Consider the following 25,225-nt stretch of genomic DNA (forward strand, 5'->3'; position numbering starts at 1 on the left):
TTTCCGCTGCTTGTTTACTTCTCTCTGCTTGGTGGAATTCTTTCTCTGCTCTCCTATGCGCTTCTTTATGCCATAACTCAATGGCTTCTTTCTGGGACGGTCTTACTTTCCTTTTCCATAGCGCTTCCTCTACTTTCATAATGCATTCAGAATCCCATGTTCCTGAAGCAGGCCATCTATACTTCTCCTCTAGATCTTTCGTGTAATCCACCCACAAGTCTAAAAACAATATGGCATCTAGCCCGTGTTTTTGATACATAAAATGACCAGGTGTGTCTCTAGGCGGGACGGGAACTGACTCTTCGAGTATCCCTTTCCTGGTCCCTATCTGACGTAATTTCGAAAACAGTGGCATGTTGAAACGAACGTAATGAAAACACAATATACACTAAAATAGACTGACTGAAACAACCATTCACACTACAACACTAAAACACTAAAACAAATACATTTTGACTGATACATGGGGAAAAACATGAACTTGAAAACCGTTAACTTTATGCACTGAAATACAGTACAACCATACCGGTCTCATAAAGAGACACGTCTTTACCGTGCCCACCGAAATGGACCCGTCTTTACCGTGCCTGTGTGACCAGACACGTCTTTACCGAGCTCAAATAAATGAACCCGTCTTGAACTATATGCGTTCCCAATAACGGTACTCACCGGGAAGCAGAACTTGAAGGCCTCGGAAACTCGATACTGCGGTACTGTGGTGCTGCGCATGCGCCTAGGAACAGGTGGGCCTCTGGATACCTCGGACCTTGCTCTCTCACGACTTGGGCTCTGGTTGGGATGATCCGCAATCCTCACCGCCTCGTGTGGATGCCTGGTCGCAGTCCGTCTCCTCCGTGGGCCTGAGGGAGTAAGCAGGAAGTCCCGCTGTCGTGTACACTTTGAAGTCCGTCACAGCTGTAGAAGGGGGCAAGGGCTGGACCTACATCACCGGCGCGTGGGGAAGGGGACTAGTCCCTGTTCGGGCTCCATATTTATGTGGTAAATCAAATATTACCCTGTCGGAATTTCTATACTTAAACAAAAGGTCATGCATATAATGAGAGGCAGAGTCCGTGGTGTCCGATTCAAAAGGGCTTTATTTCAGTAACTCGAGTTAAGGGAGAATCGGGTTCCATCACCACTAAGGTTCAGGAAGGGTCTTCTGAACTTTATTCACAGAGTACATTATTTATACATTTAAACATACATTACATTGCATATGTATTTGAGCTTATATAGTGCACAGCTACCCACAAAGGGTTTCCCGGCGCTTGCTTAGGGAACCCGTCCTGGTATCCCCTGTGAGATAACCCCGGCAGGGTATCCACAAGGTGAATGCCAGGCATCCCACCGCGAGGGGCCGTTGTGGAGATTAAGCAAGCTATTGCCCAGAGTCGCAGAGTGCGAACCCGTGAGTTGAGAAGGCACCGGAGCGAGAATTATCGAGTCCGTGGAATTTTTTGAGCCCAAGACCCGCCGAGGCGGGGAATTGAACCCTGGTCCAGGGCCGATCTCAGCTTCCGGGTCTGCCGCCTCTAACCCCTGAGCCACACTTAGAGAAGGCGGAGCGCTCCAGGCGGAGCAGACGAAAAAGAGAGATAAGAGCACATGGGCGTGCAAAAGGGCGTGTAAAAAGGCGTACACGTGGGCGTTCCCTTGAGGAGTCATAGGTGTGTCATAGGTGGGTGGATACATGGAGGAATCTGCGTGGTCAGCTGGAACCTTTACCCTACTTGTGCGCGTCACTTGGTCATGACGTGCAATTAACGTGTATCTGGAGGAAGCTGGGGGGAGCTGACTTTCGTTCTAGTAGAGAAGCCTTGAGTGTCAGGACGACCTGCACGTCTGGTATTATCTGATATCTTGAGTTTGGAGGATGTATTATCTGAAGTAAAGGTCGCTCGAGCAAGGGTTGCTCATCACTAAGAGCCCGTGTGTGCATATATTTCTTCGTGCATGTGCGTGGGGGCTTTCTATGGATGCGAGCTCTGTAAAGGTATGGAGCCTGAATTTGTGTGCTGGCTCGGCTGAGCCTGGCTCGGCTGAGCCACAAAACGGGTTCACCTCGACTTTTAAACGTGCACCATGCAAATACATTGGCAACATGGGCAACATAGGCAATATAGGCCTCAGTGCAGAATTAACGTTTCTTTCATGGAAGGCTTGGTAACTGACATTCTAACATGGGACGGAAATGCAGAGGCATAAGAGGGAAAGTGCATGGGTGACATGAACATACACTAAACGTGGGGTACACGCAGGGGACACATTGGTCACGTAAAATTTTCTATTTCCTCAGAACCTGCGCTGGAGAAGCTGACTTTTGAGTCTGGAATACATTTTTATAGATGGAGGCTATTAGTTGGTTTAAAAGCTCTCCATCCTCGCCATAAAAGGCTGCGCTGGAATAAGTTAAAATTGGCAACATTTTTGCCTTCATTACGGCGAGCAATGGTTTGTAGGAGGGGCCCCTCAGCCTTTTAGCAAGTAAGCTAAAGGAAAATGTTAGGGCACTTGATCTATGAGACATGCAACATTTGTGCTCCTTAAAATATCTAGAATTGTCGATGTAGAGGCCTAAGTATTTATACTTTTTTACCTCCTCTAGTTGGATTCCATTAAGCCAGATTGTTTGTCTTCTTTGCAGTTTTGTCCCAATCACCATAGTTTTCGTTTTAGCTGTGTTTATTTCAAGTTTATTTTCTGAGATATAAACTGACATTTCCTTAAGGCATCTTTGGAGGCCGATCTTGGTTTGGCTCATTAGAATCACGTCATCCGCGTATGACAGATGTGAGAGCCTTAGTTCACCAAGCTTCGGTGGGTAGAAGTTTGTGCTGTCCAGCCTTTGAGAGAGATCAGATAAGAACAAGTTAAAAAGATGAGAGGCCAGGACACCCCCTTGCTTTAAGCCTCTGGTGGTAGTCAGCTTCCTTGAGAGTCTGGATCCATCACCTAACTTGATCCTTAGCAACGTATTAGAATAGAATACCAGGATGCCTTTTAAAAGCCTTTCAGGGATGTCCAATGCTCGTAGCTTTTTCCACAACAGGTGGCGATCAACACTGTCAAAGGCTGCTTTTAGATATACAAAGCAGAGGTAAAGATGCAGTTTCCTCTGCTTATACTTGTTTGTAGTTAGCGATAGGGCTAGAATGTTCGTGTTTGTTCTGAGGCCTTGTCTGAAGCCCGTCTGGTTGTCCGGGATGAGGTTAGGGTCATCAGACCACTCCTTCAGCTCTTCTAGGACCAGTGAGGCATAATATTTAGCCTCTACGTCCAGCAGAGCTATCAGACTGTAGAGCGCCGGGTTTGCTCTGTCTCCTCCTTTGAATATTGGGGGAAGAATTGAACCTTGCCAGTTTACAGGTATGGTGTTTAAGTTCTCTATTTCTTGATATAACTCAAAAAGATGTTTACTCCAAAACTGAGTATCATATTTGAAAATTGCTTGGGGGATACCGTTGGGGCCTGGCGCACCATCAATTCTGCCTTTCTTAATTATGTGTCTGACTCCTTCGCTAGAAGGGGACGAATACCTTGGTGCCGATGTCAGGGAGACCATTTCCTCCATTGGGTTTGTGACAACGTTTGGTAGCACTTTTCTTTCTGGAGTCACTTCCTCTTCTAGATGTGTGATTTCTACATGCCCAGTGCGCATGCCATTTAATACGGCTAGATCGTGGATGTTACCCATGATTGGTTCTTGGTGTGCTGCTTCCCCAAACTTCCTAGATATAAATTCCGCCCAATCAGATTCTTGTATATTTGACGATAACACTGTCATTGATCGGTTCAAGATGTTTATGATTGTCCAAAATTGTTTTGAGTTGGATTTCTTTGAGCAACAGAGAAGTTCGGCCCAGAATTTGTCGTTACACTTTCTTTTTTCTTCCCAAAGGCCTTTTTTGTAACATTTCCTTACCCTGTCCCATGCAGCAGTGTCAGGAGATGTTCTTTTTAGCATCCTTATAGTTTTTTTAAGTTTACGCTTCATGGTTCGCAGAGCTACCTTTGTGATTTTTTCCCGATCATTTATTTGTCTTTGCGTATTTGTCTGCTTGTGCCCTGGCGGCATTTTATTATTATTAAATTAAATTATTATTATTATTAAAAAAGATTTGGCACCGCGCACGTACACCAATTGGTTTCTTGGCGCTCTAGACCAGGTGGGAGAAGAACATTCAGGAACAAGGCCGCTAGCCGTGCGCCAGACGGAACAGGTAGGTTTTCAAAGAATTGCGGAAGCAACGATAGTCAGTGGACAGACGGATGGCAAGAGGAAGGGAGTTCCAAGTAACAGGAGCAAGAAAAGAGAAACAGGCTCCCCCATGTTTCTTGCGGTTGAACCTGGGGGTGATCAGAAGGTTATGAGTCGAAGATCTGAGGTGACGGGAAGGGACATAGGCGTGCAAACAAGAAGAGATAAAGGCAGGGGCACAGGTAAACAAGGATTTAAAGATGGTGCAGGCCATTTTAAAAACACACCGCTGTACAACTGGGAGCCAGTGTAAAGTTTTCAGCAAAGGGGTGACGTGCTGATGTTTCGGTTGCTGAAAAATTAGTCTGGCTGCCTGATTCTGGACCAGTTGGAGTCGGGAAAGATGGCAGGCAGGGACCCCCACGTATAGACAGTTGGCATAATCTAGACGTGAGGTGATGAGGGCAAGGATAACAAGAATAAGGGCCTCTTGGGATAGAAACCTGCGAATCTTCCCAATTCGGCGAAGATGAAAAAAACAAGCCGAAGTGACGGTGTTAATGTGTGGCCGCATTGAGAGGTCACTAGAAATGGTGACCCCCAAGCTCTTCACAGTATTAACTGGACAAGGAGGGGAACCCAGAGCTGTAGGCCAAAAGTTGGGAGACCAGGGAGTAAGAGAGCATTAATGTTCTTAACTCTGCCGTGAAGTTTTCCCATGCTTGAATTTTGTCCTGGGCTCCAGTTTTGTTAGTAATTAACATCTTTTTTTAATTTTAGCTGTAGAGTTTCAATCGTGTTGTTTGACCATTTTAAATGCTTTAGATCCACTGTGTCTATGTTACCTTCCAATATAGCATTTTCCTGATGCTTAGTAATTTTTGACCTGAACTGTATCAATTGGTATGAGTGGTCACTCCTGGTTGTGAATTCTATCGAAAAGTGCGATAGAGATGGTATCAGCGATACTGAGATTAATGTGCAGTCAAGTCTTGTCCTTGTCTTCCCCCCATGGAATGTAAACTTTGGGGGGAAGTCATCTGGAGTTCTACCATTTAGAATTCTCAGCCCAAGAAATTCTAGAGATTGTACCAGCCCCTGGACTACGTGATCGACATTTGGCCACGTTGGCTGATATTGATGTGGGACCGACCAAAATATGTTGTCTGCTGATGTGAATTTGTCCTCATCTGGAGTGTAAATTAAATTTGAGTTAAAATCCCCTGTGAGTATCAAGTCCCACAAGGGGAAGGTGCACTGGATGTTAGAAATGGTATCAATCAGTTGTTTGTTGTGGGCCAATTTTTTTCTGGCCATAGGATGCGTGTATGAGTTAATCAGGAGGACACTTTTGTTCTGCTAGCAGGCCCTAATGTCCATTTAATCAATTGTATATTTGGTCCTACTGAGGCCAATTGTTCACCTTCAATTTTTAACTCGGCTTAGATGTATACTGCCAGGCCCCCTTTTGGACGACCAAAGGTTTTAGTCTTGGTTGCTGGGACTATGTAATGGATGTAGTTTGCCAGGGGGAGGGCTTTAAGTGCCCAAGTTTCTTGCAGAGCTATTATGTTGTAGTTTTCCCATTTTTTGGAAGCTCTCCGCTCTCCAGCCATTTTTTCGCCCCAGCGATGTTCCACGAGAGCATCTGTATGTTGCTCATGCCTTGAGGCGCTAGTTTGTTTCCCGTTGGTCAGTGGGTTGTGTTCGAAGTTAGCACACCTGGTAGCCAACCCCAATTGTCATTGGCCCTGTCCGTTCCATTGGCCCAATCGTACTGTGGTCCCTCTTTCTGTGTTGTCGAATAACTGCTACCAATTGCTCCTTTAAGGAAGGTTTGAGTGTTTGCTGTATTTTCGCTTCGCCTTTGACCTATTCCTTTGCTGGTGGCACAAATATTATTTAGAGGGCCAGGATAGCGGGGTGTGGTTGGTTGTTGCAATTTAATTCCCCAAGCTTCAAAGGGCCCCTTTGCATCCATAATGTGTTGTACGTCGTCTTCATTAAGCCGGTGGTCAGTGTTTGCTCCTTACTCTTTTGATGTTCCATTCCTATGAATTCCACTGCCAGTAGATTCACTGTGGTTAGATATTTTAACACTGGAATGTTTGCTGTTAGCTTCAGTATGTTCCCCCTGTTCAGTATGTCGTTGTGCCCCTTTAAATCGTATTCGGGGATTAACAGCAGTTGCCGTTTTGTTAAGGCGTTATGGTGGCCTGTCTGTGGCATTGTGTTTTCTTCCTTTTTTTTACAGTAATTTGCTTTGTGTCATTTGTAATTTCGAATTTTATGTTGGCCAACTGGGGCTTGAAGTCCATTACTGTGGGATAGTCCTGAAGGCTATCCTCCCGTCGTCTTGGACTGGTGAAGGTTCCTGCTTCCTGTGCTGTATTCCTTAAGGATGTGCCTATTCCCTGTTTCGGTTGGGGTTCCATTTGGTTTTCCACCAGCCCCTTGATTCCACTTAGACTGGGTATTTGGTGCCGAAGGGGGACCGTTTTCTAGTCGTCTTTCGTGCTGTCACCGCACTTTTGGTTCCCCATATTAGGGATTTCTTGGTTATACGGAAGATTTCTTGTTCCTTGCCGTCCATCTGGGCGAAGTCTTTTAATAACTTGGTCCGATTCTGTTTTGGGTTGTCCTTGTTTACTTGCAAGTTTGTTCCGAGGACCCTTTTCCTCTGGGCTGTTCTGAGCTGGCCGATTATTGGTCGTTGCCCGTGGTTGGTCCAGACTTCTCATGTCTTCCATGATAGTTTCAATGCATTGCCCTTTGTTTTTGTTCTATAGATTTTTTGAGGCACTGTTCTTCACTGTTTGTTGGGATCCGGTAAGGTCCCCTACACGGGTGATCATTTTGTTTGGACCTTGTTTATTATCACCCTTACCTTCTACCTGTTTGTCCATTGGTTCTGATTGTAAGCTGGTAATACTGGCAGTAAGATCGCATGACGAGTTCACTGAGACTGCTGTTGTATTACGGATCTCTGGTAAGCGGAACATTGGATAGATCTTTGTTGTGTGCTGATCTATAGATCGGTCAATTTGTTCCTTGCTTTTCTGTCACGCTTTTTTTGTTTGCGTGATAATTTTCGTTCTTTGATGCTTAATTTTTCCCGATTGTCTGTCTGTTTGTCTGTTATTTTATCGTTGCGATGTTCTGTGCTTAAAAGGACGCGGTTGTTTTCTATTTTTGCTTGAGTCAAATCCTTTTCTTTCATTGTTTCTTTCGCGCACAAGGAGGATTCGTTAATTTGGATTATCTGCTAAAGTAGTGTGGGCAACAAGCTTAGTTTCTCTATTATTGGGGTGCATGCGCACTGGACGGAGTATTTTGCCTGAGCACTTGAAATAAATGTATTCATGTTCTCCAGTTTAGAAATAATCCCGGCTATTTGTGTTGCTATAATGTTCATCAGGTCTATTTGAATGTCCATCTTATCGTTTTACATGTTAGATGCTGCTATTGATGTCTGTAATGTATTTAATAAGGCTTTGGATGTCTCCGAGAAGACACTTTGATTACTGACTGTTTCTCCTTGTTTAGGCTGCTGTTTTGAGTTATCGGTCATTTTAGTGCCAAGCTCTTGGTTATTTTTGTGTGCTTCGTCGTATGGTTCTCTACTACAGTTATTGTTGATGTCTCGAAGTAACTTTAGTTCCCTAAGGGGTTTCTTGTGGTGTTGTATTGTTTTCAGCAGTAGCATAATGATTTCCTGCTTGGGCAGGCATTTCAAACCCAATTTTTGCATGATTTCTTCAATTGTTGGAGAAATTCTTTCAGTAGGGCGGAAATTGTCTAAACCTTCCTGATCTTCTTGGTCCTGCTAGTGTACTTGACCGACTATGTGAAGCCTTGTTGATCTAACCATGCTTATTACTGGCTTCGGAGTGGACGATGTCTGATCCCCTTTGGCTATTTTGAGTATTGTTTTTGGCGAGTATGATTTTTCGCTGAAGCTTACAGCCTTTTGATCAGGGATAGCTAAGCCTGTTGTATGGTTCAGGTGATTAGTTGTTTTTTTTTATCTGTGTTGTCTTCCATGGTATTAGGTATTGTGCCCTCATTATTTATCCTACAAGCGTGTGCCTGCGCGGAGTCCAGGCTCAGGCTTGAGCCCTCTTTGAGACCTGATCCTGTGCCTGTACCATGCGCCAACTCCTCCATTTCTGGTGCCGTCAGGCCGTACTTTTCCTCTTCCAGGCTTTGTTTTCGTAAAAGCCACCGTTTAATGGTACAGTCAGGTTTTTGTCCCACTTCGTTTTGTATCTTGTTTATCCCCTTCCCTGGTGAAAAAAGAGTCTGGAGGGGCTAAAGGGGTCATAAGACCTGGGATCCCTGCTGTTGTTAAATAAATGGCTGCACCGGGATCCTTAAGCAATAGTAATCTGTCAATCGGCGCTGGCTTCCCTGTGGCGCCTTCCTTTACATTTCTAAACATTGTTGTTATCGGGGATATTAGAGGACTTTTTTGTGCAATTGCACGGCTTACTGCTTCTATTGCTACGTCCTGTTTTTTTTTTTTCGTATTCAGCTTGTCGCTCTTGAGTTTCTGAGATGGGGTCTGTCTGACTCTCCCCGATCTCATCTCCCTAGTTTCCCTAGTTTGACTGCCCTCGTCGGACTGTGAGCCACCGGGTAAGGTCTGGGGCTTGGGCTTCCTTCACTTTTCTCTTTTCCCCCGCCTTTCACCCTTTTCCAATCAACTTCTGTGGACTCCTGTGCTCTTCTTCCCCTGGATCAAGTCTTCGGCTCCAGTACACGCCTTCGAGCACTCACTGGGGCACTTGCAGTCAGCATAGGCCAGTATAACCCTTGTGCCGCAGGTTGGGGGGTTAGAAGGTTAGAGGGTTTACAGACTCCAGGCTGCGCCTTGGGCTTAAGCTGAGGAAGTCAAGGCTCTGCTTGGCTGTGCTATTAAGGAGGTGGGGGATAACAGGGCAGTGTGAAGGCCTGTTTCCCCCACAAGCTGCTGCTGACAGAGGTAGGAGGTGGTGGGAGGTGTTAAGGTGTTAAGAGAGGCTCTCGGAGGGACTAGCGGCGAGTGGAGCTCACGGGGGGGCGGTGGGCCAGTCAGACCTAGTCGGACCACCTACCGGTCAGCGCCCCGGGCTCTTACTTTGTGGCCGCCTCTATCGGCAGCCGCGCTCGCTCGCGTCTCTGCCCTCCTCCCACGAGCAATGCACAATGCCGGTTGCACAATGTCGCTCTCACCTCTTTTACCGGGCGGTTGATGAAGAAGCGGTGTGGTATGACCTCCTCACACCTAATGCCTGCTAGGTCCCCCCCGGCTACCGGCTCCCGGAAAGAGTACCACAGGCAAGTCTGCCGAGCACACGCCGCACCTCCCGCTTGGCTGCTTCGAAACGCTGCTCGCTCACGCTCTAACTCTAGCTCCTCCTCCTGCTCCTGAACGCCTGCAGTGAAAGTCTCACAGTATATTTACTACTTTTTTGTTTCCTTAGAGAGTAGAGGTTTAAGGAGGGACATGCAGCCACCCACAAATTCCCATTCACAAACGCACTTGTTTGGCAGTAGCAGCTAAACAAGGGCATTTGTGAATGGGAATTTGTGGGTGGCTGCATGTCCCTCCTTAAACCTCTACTTAACATTCACTAAACCCCTCTTTACTCCTCTGTTAGCTCTCCCTTTTTGTCATAAGTATTCCTGATTTTACAGCCACCTGCCCTGTCTCTCCAATATTTACTACTGAAAAGTATAGCTATATATGTGGAGATCTTTGCAGTTGAACTTGCAGTGAAGGTACAGACCTTCTCATTTATGAAAGTGATTAGCATGTAACAGTACATTAGTCGAATTCTGAATAGCATTTTGCAGTATGCTAGCATTGAAAAACTGCCTTTTGTAGTATGCTGTAGTACTAGTAACATATTACAAAATGCAGTTTTTGAATAGGCTCCTATGTAACATGGTTTAAGACATTACATAGATTACAGCATAGCTAGTTCATATAAGCAGCCTCTCTGTTATGCAAACAAGTATTAGCCCATTTCCAAAAATAGATTAAGGGCAATGATCTATTATCATATTTCCAGGCACGTTTTAGAAGTGGCATTAGTAGTGTTGACCAGGTTTTTCATTTTAATTGTATATATATGAAGACTGTAGCAATCAACAGGGGTCGGCTTTTGTCTCCTTTGTTGATTTGTTTGCTGCATTTGGTCTGGTTCAGATATCTCAGACTCAGGGACTTCTAGCAGGAGTCAACGGTACTGCATTTATGTCAGGAAAAATTTATTTATGTCTCTGGTGGATTCTGGATTGAAAAATAATGCAGCCTGACTACAATGATATTTGGTATTCGGAAACAATATTGAGTTGGAAATATCAAATTTTTAAACATTTTGATTCACAAATATCAAGATGCAGGAATATCTTTGATGAAAATATAAATTTTTAAGGCAAGCACTATCGAAGTCAAAAATATATATGTTAAAATTGTTGTAACGAATTCAGGACCGATTATGATGATGCTGGGACTGCCAACGATAGCTCTTAATTGGCGGTCCCACCACCATTGGAACCATCTTATCCACCTGCCATATTTCAATGGTGTCATTTAAAAAATAACGGTTCTGTCGGGTTCAAACAACAAGTGATTTATCCAAACAGATTTTTTACACTGCTCCTAATAGAACCAACACAACACCTCCAAAGTAGTGTAACAAATCCTTATAATAAATAAAGAAGGACGACCTAAGTATTACTCTATATTTTCTTTATATCATTTTCTGAATCAAAAAATCACTTCTATACATTATATACAAATAACTGTCATCATATCAAATATAGTGCAAAACCAAGTGACATCAGTGAATAGTGTACTTGTGACAAACAAAGTATATCCAAATTTCATGTAGAAAAACTGTACATATTATTAAATATGTATATTGTGTTATACATTTTATGTCAATTAAATTTGTATTGTTCCCTATGTTTTAATTAATAATATTTTTGGGAAATTGTCATGTTAATGTTATGTGTTTAATCTTTCTTAAAATGTAGATATATAATTATTATATTAGATTATATTTAGATTTTTACAATATTGGGTATTTAATAGAGTTGGTAAAAAGTGTTATTTGCATCAAGTGAACTGCTCTCTCTTCACTGTTGCACAGAATGGAGTGGGAATAGTGAATGCTATCTCTCCTGAGTTTCACAGATTGGAGTGGGTATGGGTAATTGTATTCCTCCTGATTCCAACGCTTTCTCCACTGCTGTCTGGAGTGGAGTGAAAAGATGTTTTTTATTATTCCTAGAATTTAATAGTTTTGTTTATATTGGTTACATATATATTATTATGTACTTATGTATTTCATTTATATATACATACATATATATATATATATATATATCATATATATATGTATTGATAAGATAATTTTGGTGAAAAGTATTTTTGTTTAATAATTACCTTTTATGTATGATCAAATTGGCATTAATATCAATATTTTTTCAGTTCAGTTGTCTCGTTTTAACTTTTTTTGTATCTGTATGTAAATATATTTGTCATATTAGTAAATTAAAATAAATTAGAAAATTATAATATAAATTAAAAATATATATTTTTTAAATAGTTTACATGATATATTTGTATAGAAGCACACATATATATGTGTGTGTTTTTGATTTCATTAGTATATGTATATTTTTAAATATTACTTAAATATATGTAATTTACTATATATTAATGGTATATGTTAAAATATTTATGGTTTACTTTTTTTCACTATATATGATAAAAAAGGTATTTTGTATATTTCTTTTGTCATTAGCAAAAAATAATAGTTTTTTCTATATATTTTTGTACTTACCTGTACATGTATAGGTAAGCAATATTTTTGTGCTCTATATTTCTGACACAATATTCCTGTTGCACAATATTTGTAATTTCTATATTACTTGAGTGAACCATGATATTTGTCTGATGCCTTTGGGTACTAGTAAATGCTTACAGTTAGAGAGAAAGTTCTCTCTGATTGGAAGGACCTCTAAACACCCCTGTGACCTCCATTAGGAAAGCATTGTTTTCACCTTTTCAGATCTCCATTGGCATATAAATGCAACTTTTGACTGTGGGATTTTTAATATATCTTTTTTATTTAAATCATGTGTCTTTGGCAAGTCTAGGGTGCAGAAACAGAAGTTAGTGGGGGTGAGCATGAAGTATGAACAAACATCAACAAAGGTATTAGGTCTTGCTTGCATTTTCATTTCCAAGCCCAAACGATTGATTTTAGCAATGATTTTTAAAAAAAATGTTAGACCTCTTGGCTTTGTTAACATTTTGGGGTAACTATGCTCATTGCTTAGTGACAGGCGGTATACAACAGGGGTGGTGGGGTGGGTGGTTTGAGAAAAGTATAATTCACTTACATCTGCACGCCATCTCTCCTACATCATCTCTCCCCCGCTTCTCTTTCAGGAAGCACCCAGGCTCCCCATAGCCAATCATGATACTCCTGTCACCATGACAGCAGAATCATGATTGGTCTGAGTGCCAAGGTTTGGCACTCAGAGAGAGACTGACAGCCTGTGCATGTTCTCCACCCAGGCTGTGCATCACAGCCCAGTGGAGAAAATGCTAAGTGTGCATGACTATTTGACTGGCCCAAGATGACCGGCCAAACTGTCATAGGCACTGAAGTGCACATGCCCTTCTTCCCATTGCTGGCTGTGACACAGGCCAACCCAGCACCAAAACTGGCTTCAGCAAGGGAAAATAAAATGATAATAACGGCCAGTTATTATCATTTTCTTTTTCCTTTTTTACACTGCTGAAGAGCAGTGGGATGACACTCCTCTGCCTTAGCGGAGCCGCTGCTGCCAATGATCATAACAACTTTCAATCCATTATTGGGAATGTCTGCAATTTCAAGTCTTGAAAGGGGAAGAGGTGTTCTGTAGGAAACATTTGCATGCTTTTTCAGCTGTAGTCTGAATTCTAGGAAATGAAAACTCCTAGAAGAAGGTTACACGAGAACGGTCTCAGGAAATGTTATGCTACATGAATTTATTACGCACACGGCTAATGATGAGCGTCCCATCGCGGAACCATTGGGGTATAACAGTTTAAATCAGATGAATAGGTATGTTTTTAATTTTTTTGTTGAAAAACGCTAGATCCTGGATAGAACACAGGACCAAAGGAAGGGCATTCCATGCGGTCGTTGCTTAAACTGAGAAAGAGCTGCCCCCCATCCCCTGACGCTTAAAGCGAGGTAGTTGAGCAAGGTGGAGGGACGAGGAGCGCAAAAGACGTGCAGGAACATAAGAGACAATACGCCTCTGCAGATAGAGTGGGCCACCTCCATGCAGCGCTCGATGTGCCATGATCGGTATTTTAAATTTCACTCTGGTGGCTACTGGTAGCCAGTGATATAAACGCAGCTGGTTATGAACATTGTCTCTGCTAAATAGTCCTGATAAGAGTCTGGGTGCAGTGTTCTGGACCACCTGAAATGATAAATTAATACTGTCACTTTTGTTTTAATAACATTTTTTTCTGTTTCTTTGTGTGCTTGTTCTCATTTGCTTATTTTCCACCACAATGGTATACGTCAATACTGCACCAAGTGAGCGTTTGCATAGTGATTAAGTGAATAGATGAACGTCTACTTTTATATAGTGCACTGACCAGGCTAAACTGTAACTGGGTGCTTGTAACCAAAGTTGGTAACTGTAAGTTCATGAGTTTTCATTCTCCATTTCCGGTTATTTGTGATTTTCCAAAGTATCCAGAGCAAATGGATCATACGACAATTGCACTACTGTCAATACTTATGAAATGTACTTACCTCTAAAGACTGCTATAATATGGCTTCAAATATTTTTTTGCAAAGTGTTTCTCAGTATAAATGAAAGCATAATTTGCATATACTTTGAGATATGTCCCTTTTACTCGTTGCATTGTTGCTTGTTATTTTTTGAGAATTCAACATGGAGGAAATAAAGAAAGTGCTAAAAAAGGTATCAATTATAGAATGAGCAGCACTCTGGAGAAGAAGCAGTGCAGGAAATGCAGCTAGATGTAGCTTTTCAGTATTCATACACGGCTACAGGTAACAGTTACTCAGTTCCTTTGACTGCCTTTACCAGGCAGGTGACTGCAGATAAAGAGACATTATATAGACAGTTTCTGTTATGTTCATTTCGATTTTAAGTAAACTCATACCAATAGCATTCTTGTTTCTGTTGCAGTGAAACCAACAGTGATACACACCGATATGTATGTAAATAGCATCGGTCCGGTGAATGCCATTAACATGGTGAGTATACATATCTCATGACTTATATATTATTGAATAATTGTAGCTCTGCTGTCTGGACAGATGTATGAATGAAAGACTGTAACTAGAACTCTCTGCCTCTGCGAGCAGTTTGTGCAAAGATTTATCCAAGTGAATGCTTGACTAAAAATCTATAGAAATCTTAAGGAGAAAATATTAAGGAAAACTGTTTAGTAAAATGATCCTTGTGCAAAACGGGTGCTCAGGTGAACTCAACATAGTGCTTTAAAAAGTTTAAAAAAACATTTTTCACACATTGGATGTGAAATGTGTAATGAAATATGATGGAGAAAGTATCCAGAGGCTAATGTTGGGACCAGAGGGGTAATCTTTTGTTCGCACTAAGGGGCTTATTACGACTGTGGCGGTGTGGGAGTGGGGTAGCACACCACCGCCTGCACCGTCAAAGTTGCCTGCCACCCAGCCACCAGATTAGGAGTTTTCTCCTTACTCTGGCAGGCTGTCCTTTGGTGTTTCCACCTTGGTGCCCTTGAAAAAGGCACAGCAATGGGAATGCCCAAGTGAGTTCCTGCATGGCATGGACTGTGAAGTCCATGCCGCTCAGGAAGTGGGGGTGCATGCACACAGGGGTGCGCACATGTGCCCCCCTGCATGCATCCCAGAGTACAGGGGGAACTGGAGGCCTTGTAGGGCTCCTTTGTTTGCCCATCATCAGCCTTTTCATGGCAGGCTCACTGCCATACAAAGGTTGGGGGTGGAGAAACTCAGTATATGCTTGCCTGTGCTGCAGCGGCACTGCCAAGCATATTGCAGCCCCATGTCACTGCGTCACTGCCAGAGAATGCGGTCACCTGGCAGTTGCGGCAGTCCCAAAATGGTACGACCACCTTACTTGTAATATTTAATGAAATGAAATGAAAAGGAAATTTGTAAAGTGCTCTTAACCCGCAGGTACCAAGGTGCTGAATCTCCTTCATACAGCAGCTCACCCTGTCATGCAGCATTTAAAACGTTCAGCTGTTTCAAAATGATTATCAGTGAAGGACTCAATTATTGAGTATTGTCTGCATATGACAGCACGTAGATACCAAAAGATAGCACCAGGGCTGCCAATGGCATGACATACAAATTAGAAAAAGTGAGGTTAAGAGCGGACACCTGTAGTACTCTACAAGAAAGACTAAAAACCTTAGCACTGTACTGACCGCAGCTAACAATCAGAAGTCTCTCCGCCAGAAAGATTGAAGCAATTTAAATGCCTTGTCACCCACCCCTACTTGCTGTAACCGCATAACTATTTGTGATGGAGAGATGGTATCAAAGGCTTCCAACAAGTCTAGTAGGACTAAGACGGCAATCCCACCTTGGTCCACCTGCATTTTTCCCACATCAGTAGCGGCAATGAGAGCTGACTAAGTACTATAGCCACTTCCGAAGAAATTTTGAGAAGGGTCTGGGAGATCATGGTCAGTGATGATCTTGACTAGCATGTTGTTCAGGTGTTTTTCAAGTAATTTCGCAGGAGTCAGAAGAAGAGAGATAGGGTGGTAATTCTTCAATTCCTCTAGATCTACGTTAGACTTTTTGAGGAGTGGAATAACAACAGCTTACTTCCATCCATCAGTGAAAACACCACATCTCAAAACTAGATGAAAAATGTTTCCAAGAACTAAGCCACAGGTCAGGAGCCAACTGCAGAACTTGTGGGGGGCATAGGTCTCAATGAGACCCTATTTTAATCCCCATAAGGATTTATTTGACCCAAAGCTCTGACACAGATGCAAAAGACAACTGGTGAGGAGTACCACCAGGAATATCGTTACTGAGCCCTTCCTCCACATGGGTTATGACCAAGTTGAATTCAGCCTAAATGTTGAGAATTTATCATTAAAAAGTTTAGCCAGACTGTCACAAAATGTTTGTGAAATCGTAGTCTCTTTTCAACTGAAGGGATTAGACCTTGTTGTTCTTAACCACTTTAAAAAGCTCCTTATTTGAGTTTTTCACTGAAGCGATATGAGCTGTAAAATAAGTGTTTTTAGCTTTGGAGATCATAACCTTGTTTGTAGCAAGGAGGGTTTTATGTTTGACCTTTTCCTTAATATCTTGTTTGTTGTGCCATTTCCTCTCCTGCCTATGGCAGAGCTGCCTACGTTCTCTCAATTCCTTTGAGAATCATTGGGCAGACTCATTTCCCTTTTTGGGACCTGTCAGCCTTAAAGGAGCTGTCTTATCTGAAGGCTGTCTCAAGCCACTTAGAGACCACTTCTTCCGTGGGTTCTAAGTAAATATCAACCTCACTTACAGATCGGCTGAGCAAAAATCTTCTGTTCTGATTTTATTCCAATTTCTATGGGCAAGATGCCCCTCATTTAGCAGTTTTGGATAACACCTAGTTGAGTAAAAGAAAGAGTGAAACTAATCATATAATGGTCCATCCAACTCAAAGCGAGAGCATCTTTTACATGGAGTCTGTTGTAGTTAGTAAAAATGCAGTCTAACGTGTGGCCTGCACTGTTAGTTAAAGAGGAAGGTGCTGAGGCCGTTCCTGAATTGCAGCAGTGATGCTGATTGCCTGAGGTAGAGGCAGGGAGTTCCTGGTCTTCACAGCAAGGTAGGATAAAGGTCTTCCTCCAGCCATGGTCTTGCAGATCTGTTGGGTGGTGGACAGGGCCAGTTGGGTGGAACAGAGATGTCTGGTGGGAGTGTAAAATGTTCAGGATGAGTCAGGCGGAGGCGCTCTGGATGTTCTGCACTTTCTTTTGGCGTTTCTGGGTGGTGCCAGTGTAGAATGCATTGCTGGAGTCGAGTCTGCTGCTGACGAGCACATGGGTGACTGTTTTCCTGGACTTGGTGGGGATCCACTTGAATATTTTACAAAGCTGGCGGACTTTGTGAAGGCAGGATGATGAAATTACGTTACTTTTGCGGTTCATTGAGAATGAGGATTCCAGAATGATGTAGAGGTTTTGTGCGTGGTCTGCAGTTGTGGGGGTGTTCAGAGCACTGCAGGCCACCAGGAGTTATCCCAGGTAGATGGGGTGGAGCCCAGGATGAGGACTTCGGTCTGGTCTGAGTTAAGCTTGAGACAACTCTCCTTCAACCAGGTGGTGACTACCTTCATCTCGTTGTGGGAGTTGCTATTGACCCCTGTGGGCTCGTCTGTGAGGGAGAAAATCAGCTGGGTGTCGTTGGTATAGAAGGCGATGTTGAGTCTGTGGCTTCTAAAATGGCTCCAAGTGGGACCATGTAGATGTTGAAGAGTGTAGGGCTCGTGGAGAATCCTGAAGGCACTCCGCAGCTGATCTCTGTGGGTTCTGAGTTGAACGGTGGAAGTCTGACTTTCTGTGTACAGCCAGTTAGGAAGGAGCAGATCCATTGTAGGGCTTTCTTATGAATGTTGGCATTGTGGAGTCTTGAACAGAGGGTGTGTTGGGAGACGGAGTCAAAGGCAGCTGAATTGTCTAGGAGAATGAGGGCAGCAGTTTTGCATTGGTTGAGTAGGGTGCTGATGTAATCTGTAGCAGCAAGGAGAGCAGTCTTGGTGCTGTGGTTGCTTCTGGCGCCCGATTGGGATCGGTCCAGGATGTGGTTAATTTCGATGAACTTGAAGAGTTGGGCATTGATGGCTTTCACTATGACTTTGGCTGGGAAGGGGAGCAGAGAGATGGATCTGTAGTTCTTGAGGTCCGTCAGGTTGGCTGAGGGTTTCTTCAGCAGGGTGTTGATCTCTGTGTGCTTCCATATTCTGGGAAGGTGGTAGACTCGATGGAGCAGTTGGCGGTGCTGCCCCTCCCTTTCTTCCCGAGCTGCCTGCAGGTGTGCCTGGACTCTTGAAGGGCAAGGGAGAACCAGCTGCCATTCTTGGAGGCCTGGTTGCCTGAGGGAAGCCGGTGTGTTGGCGCAGTTGGAGATCCAGTGGTGGAGGTTGCGTGCTGTGGTGTTGGTGTCCATGGATGTCGGTGGTGGGGTTTTGCTGAGGAAGGTGGTGAGCTGGTCTTGGGTGACCTTGTTCCACTTCTGTTAGGATCACTGTGGGCATGGTGGCGTACATGTTGTTTAGTGGAGGAGAAGCGGACGCAGTGGTGGTCGATCCAGTGTGGCTCAAAGGTGTGGCTGATGGAGATGTTGTTGCTTTCAGAGAAGATGGGGTTGAGTGTGTGTCCTTCTGATTGGGTTGGTTTTGTGACCAGTTGTTTAAGTCAAATGGTGGCAAGGTTCTCCAGTAGGGATGAGGAGTTGTGGTCATTGAGGTTGTCCAGGTGAGAATTGAGGTCGCCGAGGAGGATGTAGTCCGGTGATGTGAGGGCGTGGTGAGCAATGAAGTCTGCTATGGCTTTGCAGATTGAGGGGCATGCCCAGGCGGTCTGTAGATAAGGGTGCCACAGAGGGTGGTGTTTGTGTTCATCTGCATCTAGAAATAGAGGTGCTTCATGTCGGGTGAGTGGTTGTCAGATGTGGTTGTCAGGCGCAGGGTGTATTTGTGTACAATGGTGATTGGTGATGCCTCCTTGCGGTTGTTGATGTGGTGGTTGATTGATTTTGCAACCTTGGGGATGGCGGTTATGAAGCCCTGGGCTGAGATGTGGTTATCCAGGTTTCTGTAAAAAAGTGAAGTCGGGGTGAGGGGTGGAGTTGAGCATGTCCCAGATCTCCACAGCATGTCTTTTGAGGGAGCGGGTGCTGAGTAGGATACATCTGAGGTGGTTGGGTCTGGTTCTTGAGCGTTGTGCGGTTGGTGGGTCTGGTGTGCAGAGGCAGGCGAAGGTGCAAGTGAAGCAGGTAAACTAGCCTTGGGTGTTCTTTGGCGGCACGAAGTGGCAGGCAGTGGAACTTCTGATGGTGAGGGGGTGGAGGGTGCTGGAGCTGCAGCGGTGGATGTCCGAGGACCAGTGTCCTTGGCACTGGTTGTGGTCCAGGCACAGATAGGGACAGATAGGCTTGCCGTTGGCATGCCAGCAGCGCGGCTGTGCAGCGGCCACCATTAAGTAGGGATAGGGGAGGGCTGGACAGCTGGGTGGCGGCAAGCAGAAAACTGGAAAACAGCACTGGAAGGGGGGGGGGTCGCAGGTGGATGAGCAGTGGAAAGGGCACAGAAAGGGAGAAAAAGCACAAAAAAAGAGGAGAAGTAGGAGAAAGTGGAAACACCAATATTAAATAAGAAAAGCAATAAACAAGTAAAAGGGAAGGTGAAAAAAGAGCAGAGGAGCAAAAAGGCCGAAAGCAGAAAAACAGAGGGCATAGAGCTGCAGTTGAGCAGAGATGGTCCCCACTGGACCATCGGGATCAGGGCCTCAAATTTAGGATCTGGAAGGGTCAGGGGGCAACTGTTACCAGGCGGAGCTGTGTGGCAAGGGAAGCAGTTTACTGACAAGGACCAGTACTGACGGGCTATTCTTTGACACGCCCCCTGAGCTCGTCCGCACTGAGGCTGTATTTGTAAAGGCAGGGCTTTTTAACTTGAGTATCTGCGCCTGATTTCTGGGAAAAACAAACGCTAGAGTGCCATCCTATCTAAAATAGCGTCTCAGAACGGCAACCATGAAAAGAAAAGCACCAAGAGAAAGCTTAAAACTCAGTGCATAAAAAGCCTTAAAACGAAAGTGCACAGTGTACAAAAATGGAAGCAAGGAAGGATACGTTTTGTTAAAGTGCCTCGTGGTATGTACGTTAAAAACTCGCCCCACACATACGAGTATTTCCCCCCTATGGGCAGTCACAGTGCAAAAATACTTTGTGAGATCAACTCGGTCTTCCCAATTTAAAAGCAACAGTTGTAACATGAACAATAAAATGGCAAAACATACAATTCAAAATTACCCCCAAAATGGAATTCTATGTGTCCGCTCCGCAGCGGTATTATTAAGAGCAAGGCTCATATACTTGCGCTTCTGCACCTGATTCCTGGGTAGACAACAAGCGCTAGAGCGCCAACCCCTCTAAAATGGCATCTCAGAATTGCAACAAGGAAAAGAAAAGCACTAAGAGATCATAAGGAGGAAAGCTTAAAAGTCAGTGCATGAGAAGCCTTAAAATGAAAGTGCACGCTGTGCAAAAATGGCACCAAGGAAGGACAAGTTTTGCTAAAGTGCCTCGTGTTATGTAAGTTGAAAACTCTCTCCCACACGAGTAATCCCCCCTTAAGGGTAGTGGCAGTGCAAAAATAGTTTGTGAGAGCAACTCGTTCATCCCAATTTAAAAGCAGCAGTTGTAAAATGAACAATAAACGAAGAATAAATGCCCAAAAATACGATTCAAGATTACTTCCTAAAAGGAATTCAAGGGTTTAATATTTTTGAATTTCCAAAATAACTCCAACCCGTGCAAAATCTCACTTTCTACAAGTAACTCAAACTGATAGCCCCCTCCCCTTTCCTCCCGCAGAATATGAAGAAGGGCCATTACTTCCAGATATTCAATCATCTTTGGCTGAATTGGGCCCCCTTGAAACAATGGGGGCCCGTGATGGGTTGAGGGTTCTCCTGCACTACAGGGGTCTTACGCTATGCTGATTGTTTCAACCAAATCGTAGGGTGGTGAGCATGGGTCGTTTATACATTACAATCTGTAATATAATTTTGAAATCCTTTCAAGGCTTGCAAAATGTCATTGTAGGAGCCAGTCTGCTAATTTGTGCACTCAGCAGAGATCTGAACATTGTTTTCTCGGCAAACTTCAACAATTTTGCAAGCACTGTCAGATTTTATTTTAGAAAAGAATGTAAACATCTGGTGCAAGAAAAGCAAAACATGGCGAAGAATGCTCGTCATCTGAACGTGTTTGTGCAACATTAGCATTTTTGATACCACTGGTTGTTTTTGCAGATTCAGTAGAGTTTGGTCTCCTTGAGGCACCTTTTGTGAAGGTGATAAACTTTGAAAGGTCAATGATGTACTGCTGTTTGTTGATGTGTACGCGAGAGAAACATTTGAAAATGAATAATGAAAACACTGCTAGATGTTGGCAAATAGCAGTTTTTCAAAGCTCGGTGTCTCAGCTGCAATGCTCATTAATGTAGTTCAATCTGTACTTTTGCACTACTCCGTCAAATATTTGCATCAGTTCACAAAACGTGCCAGCTCCTACGAACTGAGATGCCCAAAACAGGATAATGGTAGCCGACTTCGCAGAAGGAATTTTGTCTTGTTTTCATTTCCTTCGGCATTGATCCGCAGAATATGACACCATATCTTCATCCATTTCTAGATAAGTGGGTCAGGAAACGAGTAGATGCTGTGTTTCTAATAGCTGTGAAAAAAATATGAAATAGACTTTTAACGTCTATTTTAAATATATCTAGATCCGGCAATTTCCAGATTTGTGGTACTCTCTCTCTCATTGCCTTGCAAGGCATGGGTAGATGAATGCAGAATACCGTGTAGAAATATCCTCAACATGTTTTCTGTAGTATTGATTGCGTCAAATAATAATACTTTAAATAAACAATACATCATATGTAGTGCATCTTTAGATGAAGAGCAGGCAAACGACCCTTCATCTAGGAAAACACAACACATTTGGGAAGACTGCCATGAAAAGGCTGTCGGAAAGCTATATGGGGGCCCCTGTCCAACGTGGGCAACTGTAAAGTGGCCTTGGCAGCCGCAGCCAGTAATGGGAGTACCGGCCGGGCGGTGACATGGGGAAGGGGAGGGGCAGGGTGAGGGGTAGTAATGTATGCATTACGGAGTTTAACAGGTAAGTAAACATATAAAAAAAGAAAATGAATTTCGTTGCATGCACTGCATCACCAAATGCGATAGAATGCGCGCAACAACATTCGTTTTTATTTATTTATATGTTTACATACCTTTCTTTGAGAAGATGTGGCCAAAAAAGACCAGTTCATCTCGCTCCAGTTCACATTTTGCTTCATTCAGTGTCAGACCCACCTGCTGTAGGTGAGAGCTATGCCTTGTCGTGCTCCTCGTTCGACTTGCCAAACACCAGAATGTCATCGCTGTAATTTAAGCTATTTTTCACTGGCCTTATTACCTGTCGTACTGTTTCCTGAAATATCTCAGCAGCGGACGATATTCCAAAACTCAAGCGTTTATACCTGAGGAGACCTAGGTGTGTGGAAAACGTTGTGATGTATCGAGACTGAGGATCAAGCTCCAACTGGTGATATCCCTTACATAAGTCTAGTTTAGAGAAACGCCTTGTGCCTGTTAGACAGCTGATCATATCATCCAGATGCGGTCCAGGGTGTCTCTCACGTTCAATCGCTTTGTTTGGCATTCTCATGTTGACACAGATTCTTATTTTTGACGTGTCTTTCTTTGGTACTGCCACTATCGGTGACACCCAAGGTGTTGGTCCTTCTGCTGGCTCTATTATGTCTTGCTTCAGTAGTGCTTCAAGCTCCTCCTCTACTTGCGGCTGCAGGTGTATGGGCACTATCCGATGATGTTACGCTATTGGCCTCACGGTTTCATCAATGTGTAGCGTTATTTGCCGTCCTTTTAACTTCCCTAGTCCTTGCAGTAGCTTGGGGTATTCCTTCAAGATGCTTCTTTTCTTTGACATGTTGTAGGCATCTCGAGGAGACCCATCATCTGGGCTGTGATGTTGCTCATTAGGCATGGTACTGGAATGTCTCCCTTCAGCATGTGAATTTCTTCTTTTGTCTTTTGATCTTTGTAGATTAGTTCCTCCGTAAATTTTCCCATGTTTGTTACGGGTGTCCGGGACTCCCAGGTGAATACTTCAACTCGGGACGGTCTCAGTATTGGTTTTACTTTCATTTTTTCATATTCCGACACACACATGATGTTGCATGTTACGCCGCTGTCCAGGAAAACTTTTGCTTTGTGTGATCCTACACTTATGGTCACACACTCTCTCTTTTTCATTTTGTTTTTGTCCGCGAGACAGATTCTTTCTTCTTTGTCACCCTCATCTGAGACTTCGACAATGGCGTCCGACATGAGATACAGTCGTTCTGCCTTTTCATCTTGCTCTTGTTCACCTGACCCTAGTAAGGAGCTCCTTGTTCCTGTTTCGACATGTCTGACATGCCTGCTTGGCGGCATTCGTTGTCTTCCCACTCTTCCTCTGTCATTCCTGAAGTGCAGTCCATGACATGCGCTGGCAAAGTGGTTTCTTCCATTGCATCTCCTGCATGTCTGGCCAAATGCTGGGCATGGGCCTCTGTGTGGAAATTCAAGTCCGCACCTGTCGCATGTTACTTCCTATTGTTTCTTCGGCATCTGTTTAATTCTGTCTTTCTTCCAGCCGTTCGTGCGGTTGTTGTTTTATTATGCGATGTGCTTGTTCCACACGTTTTCCTCGCTCCATCTCCTTTGCGTGTGCTGTTGCCCTTGCCTCTACTCTTGCTAGTGATAAGCATTTTGTTAGGCATTTTTTTAGTTTGTCATAGGTGGCAGTCTCCTCTTCTGGTAGTGTCACTAATAGATCTTCAATATCATCACCATCTAAGTTTAGGAATCAACCCAGTTTTTTCACTTCAGTCAGATCGTTGGCTTCCATATACCTCTCAAAACGCCTGACCCCTTTCTCCCATCGTATGCCTACTTGTGGCTCAGATAGGTTGAATAGTAGCGGTCTTCTATATTGTGCACTTTGTCTTTCTACTTTTGGTTCTGCCATCCTTTTGACTTTGCTTGTGCTTTATTGTTTCTTTGGTGTTCTTCTTGGTACTCTTTTGTTGCTTCTTATAACTTTGCCTTTACTTGTGCTTTAATCTTTCCTTTTGTGTCCTTCTTCCACTGTTTCCTTTCTTTCTTTTGCCTTTGCGTGTGCTTCTTTGTCACTTTTGTGCTCTTTCTGGCACTCTTCACTGGCTTTTCGTTCTGTTCCTGACTTCAAAATGGCTGCCACGCTGTTCTCTCTTCCTATTGGTCCATTTGCCTGACCTCAAAATGGCCACCGGCAGTCTCGTGAGACTTCGCGACCAATCGGAGCGTTGCCTGACATCAAAATGGCCGCCCGATTTTTCTTCGCGCTGATTTGCCCTTGCCGCCTGACTTAAAGATGGCCACCGCTCTTATCGCGAGATCTATCTTTTCAATTTGTTCAATTTGCGCAAATTCACTCGGCTTCTTCACTCTTCTTACCCGAGTACGGCAGAACGCTTCCTTCTCCGTCAGCGACGGTCGGGGTGGGCTCCCGTGCCGTTTTTCTCGCATATACACGAGAAAGGGTGGGCTCCTGGTCTCGATGATGATGTTGTTCGTCCCTCGACGCGACACACGGCAGCTTCCTTTTCTTTTTTCAATCCTGGGCACACGATCGCACGTCCTCGTCGCCAGTTGTCGTGTTGTGCAGCCCCCAGGAAAGACAGGACGCGATGGGTGGTGGTAGGTCTTCTTTATTAGATCGTTGCTCTGCTTACATGTTCACTGACCTCTGCCCTCGAGGTCCCCTAACCGGAAGCGGTGTCCGGTGTCCTCTGGCCTCTGCCCTTTGCCCCAGGGTCCTAGTGTCCCTGGCCCGGGCATGACACTATAGGTATAACATTAGGTAATAAATTCCATTTATATGAGTCATGCTAAATCTCATTTCTGTGTTTGGCCAGTGCATGCATTTTATTCAAGGGAAAATTGCTTTGTTTCACTCAGAAATACAGTTTGCATGGACAAAATAGGTACACATCGTGCATCTCTTTCTTCCTTTCAAACTAAGTATTAGGTCATAGACACACATTTCATCTTTACTGTATGATTAGCCCATAACGTTTTTTTTGTCAGGCAGTTGGAAAGTCAGACATTACATTTATGGCCTAATT

General features: G+C 43.9%; 1 protein-coding gene across 3 annotated transcripts in view; it reads left to right on the top strand.

Moving 5' to 3' along the window:
• Positions 1-25,225, top strand: part of GABRG2 (gamma-aminobutyric acid type A receptor subunit gamma2) — a 553,433-nt gene that overhangs the window by 258,887 nt on the left and 269,321 nt on the right. For all 3 annotated transcript variants that reach the window (XM_086931400.1, XM_086931401.1, XM_086931402.1), the window contains one exon: positions 14,426-14,493. In XM_086931400.1, the coding sequence (XP_086787526.1) occupies positions 14,426-14,493 (68 nt within the window). The remainder of the gene's footprint in view (positions 1-14,425; positions 14,494-25,225) is intronic.

This window comes from Lissotriton vulgaris, chromosome 7 (assembly GCF_964263255.1).
Source record: "Lissotriton vulgaris chromosome 7, aLisVul1.2, whole genome shotgun sequence".
NCBI classification, from domain to species: domain Eukaryota; kingdom Metazoa; phylum Chordata; class Amphibia; order Caudata; family Salamandridae; genus Lissotriton; species Lissotriton vulgaris.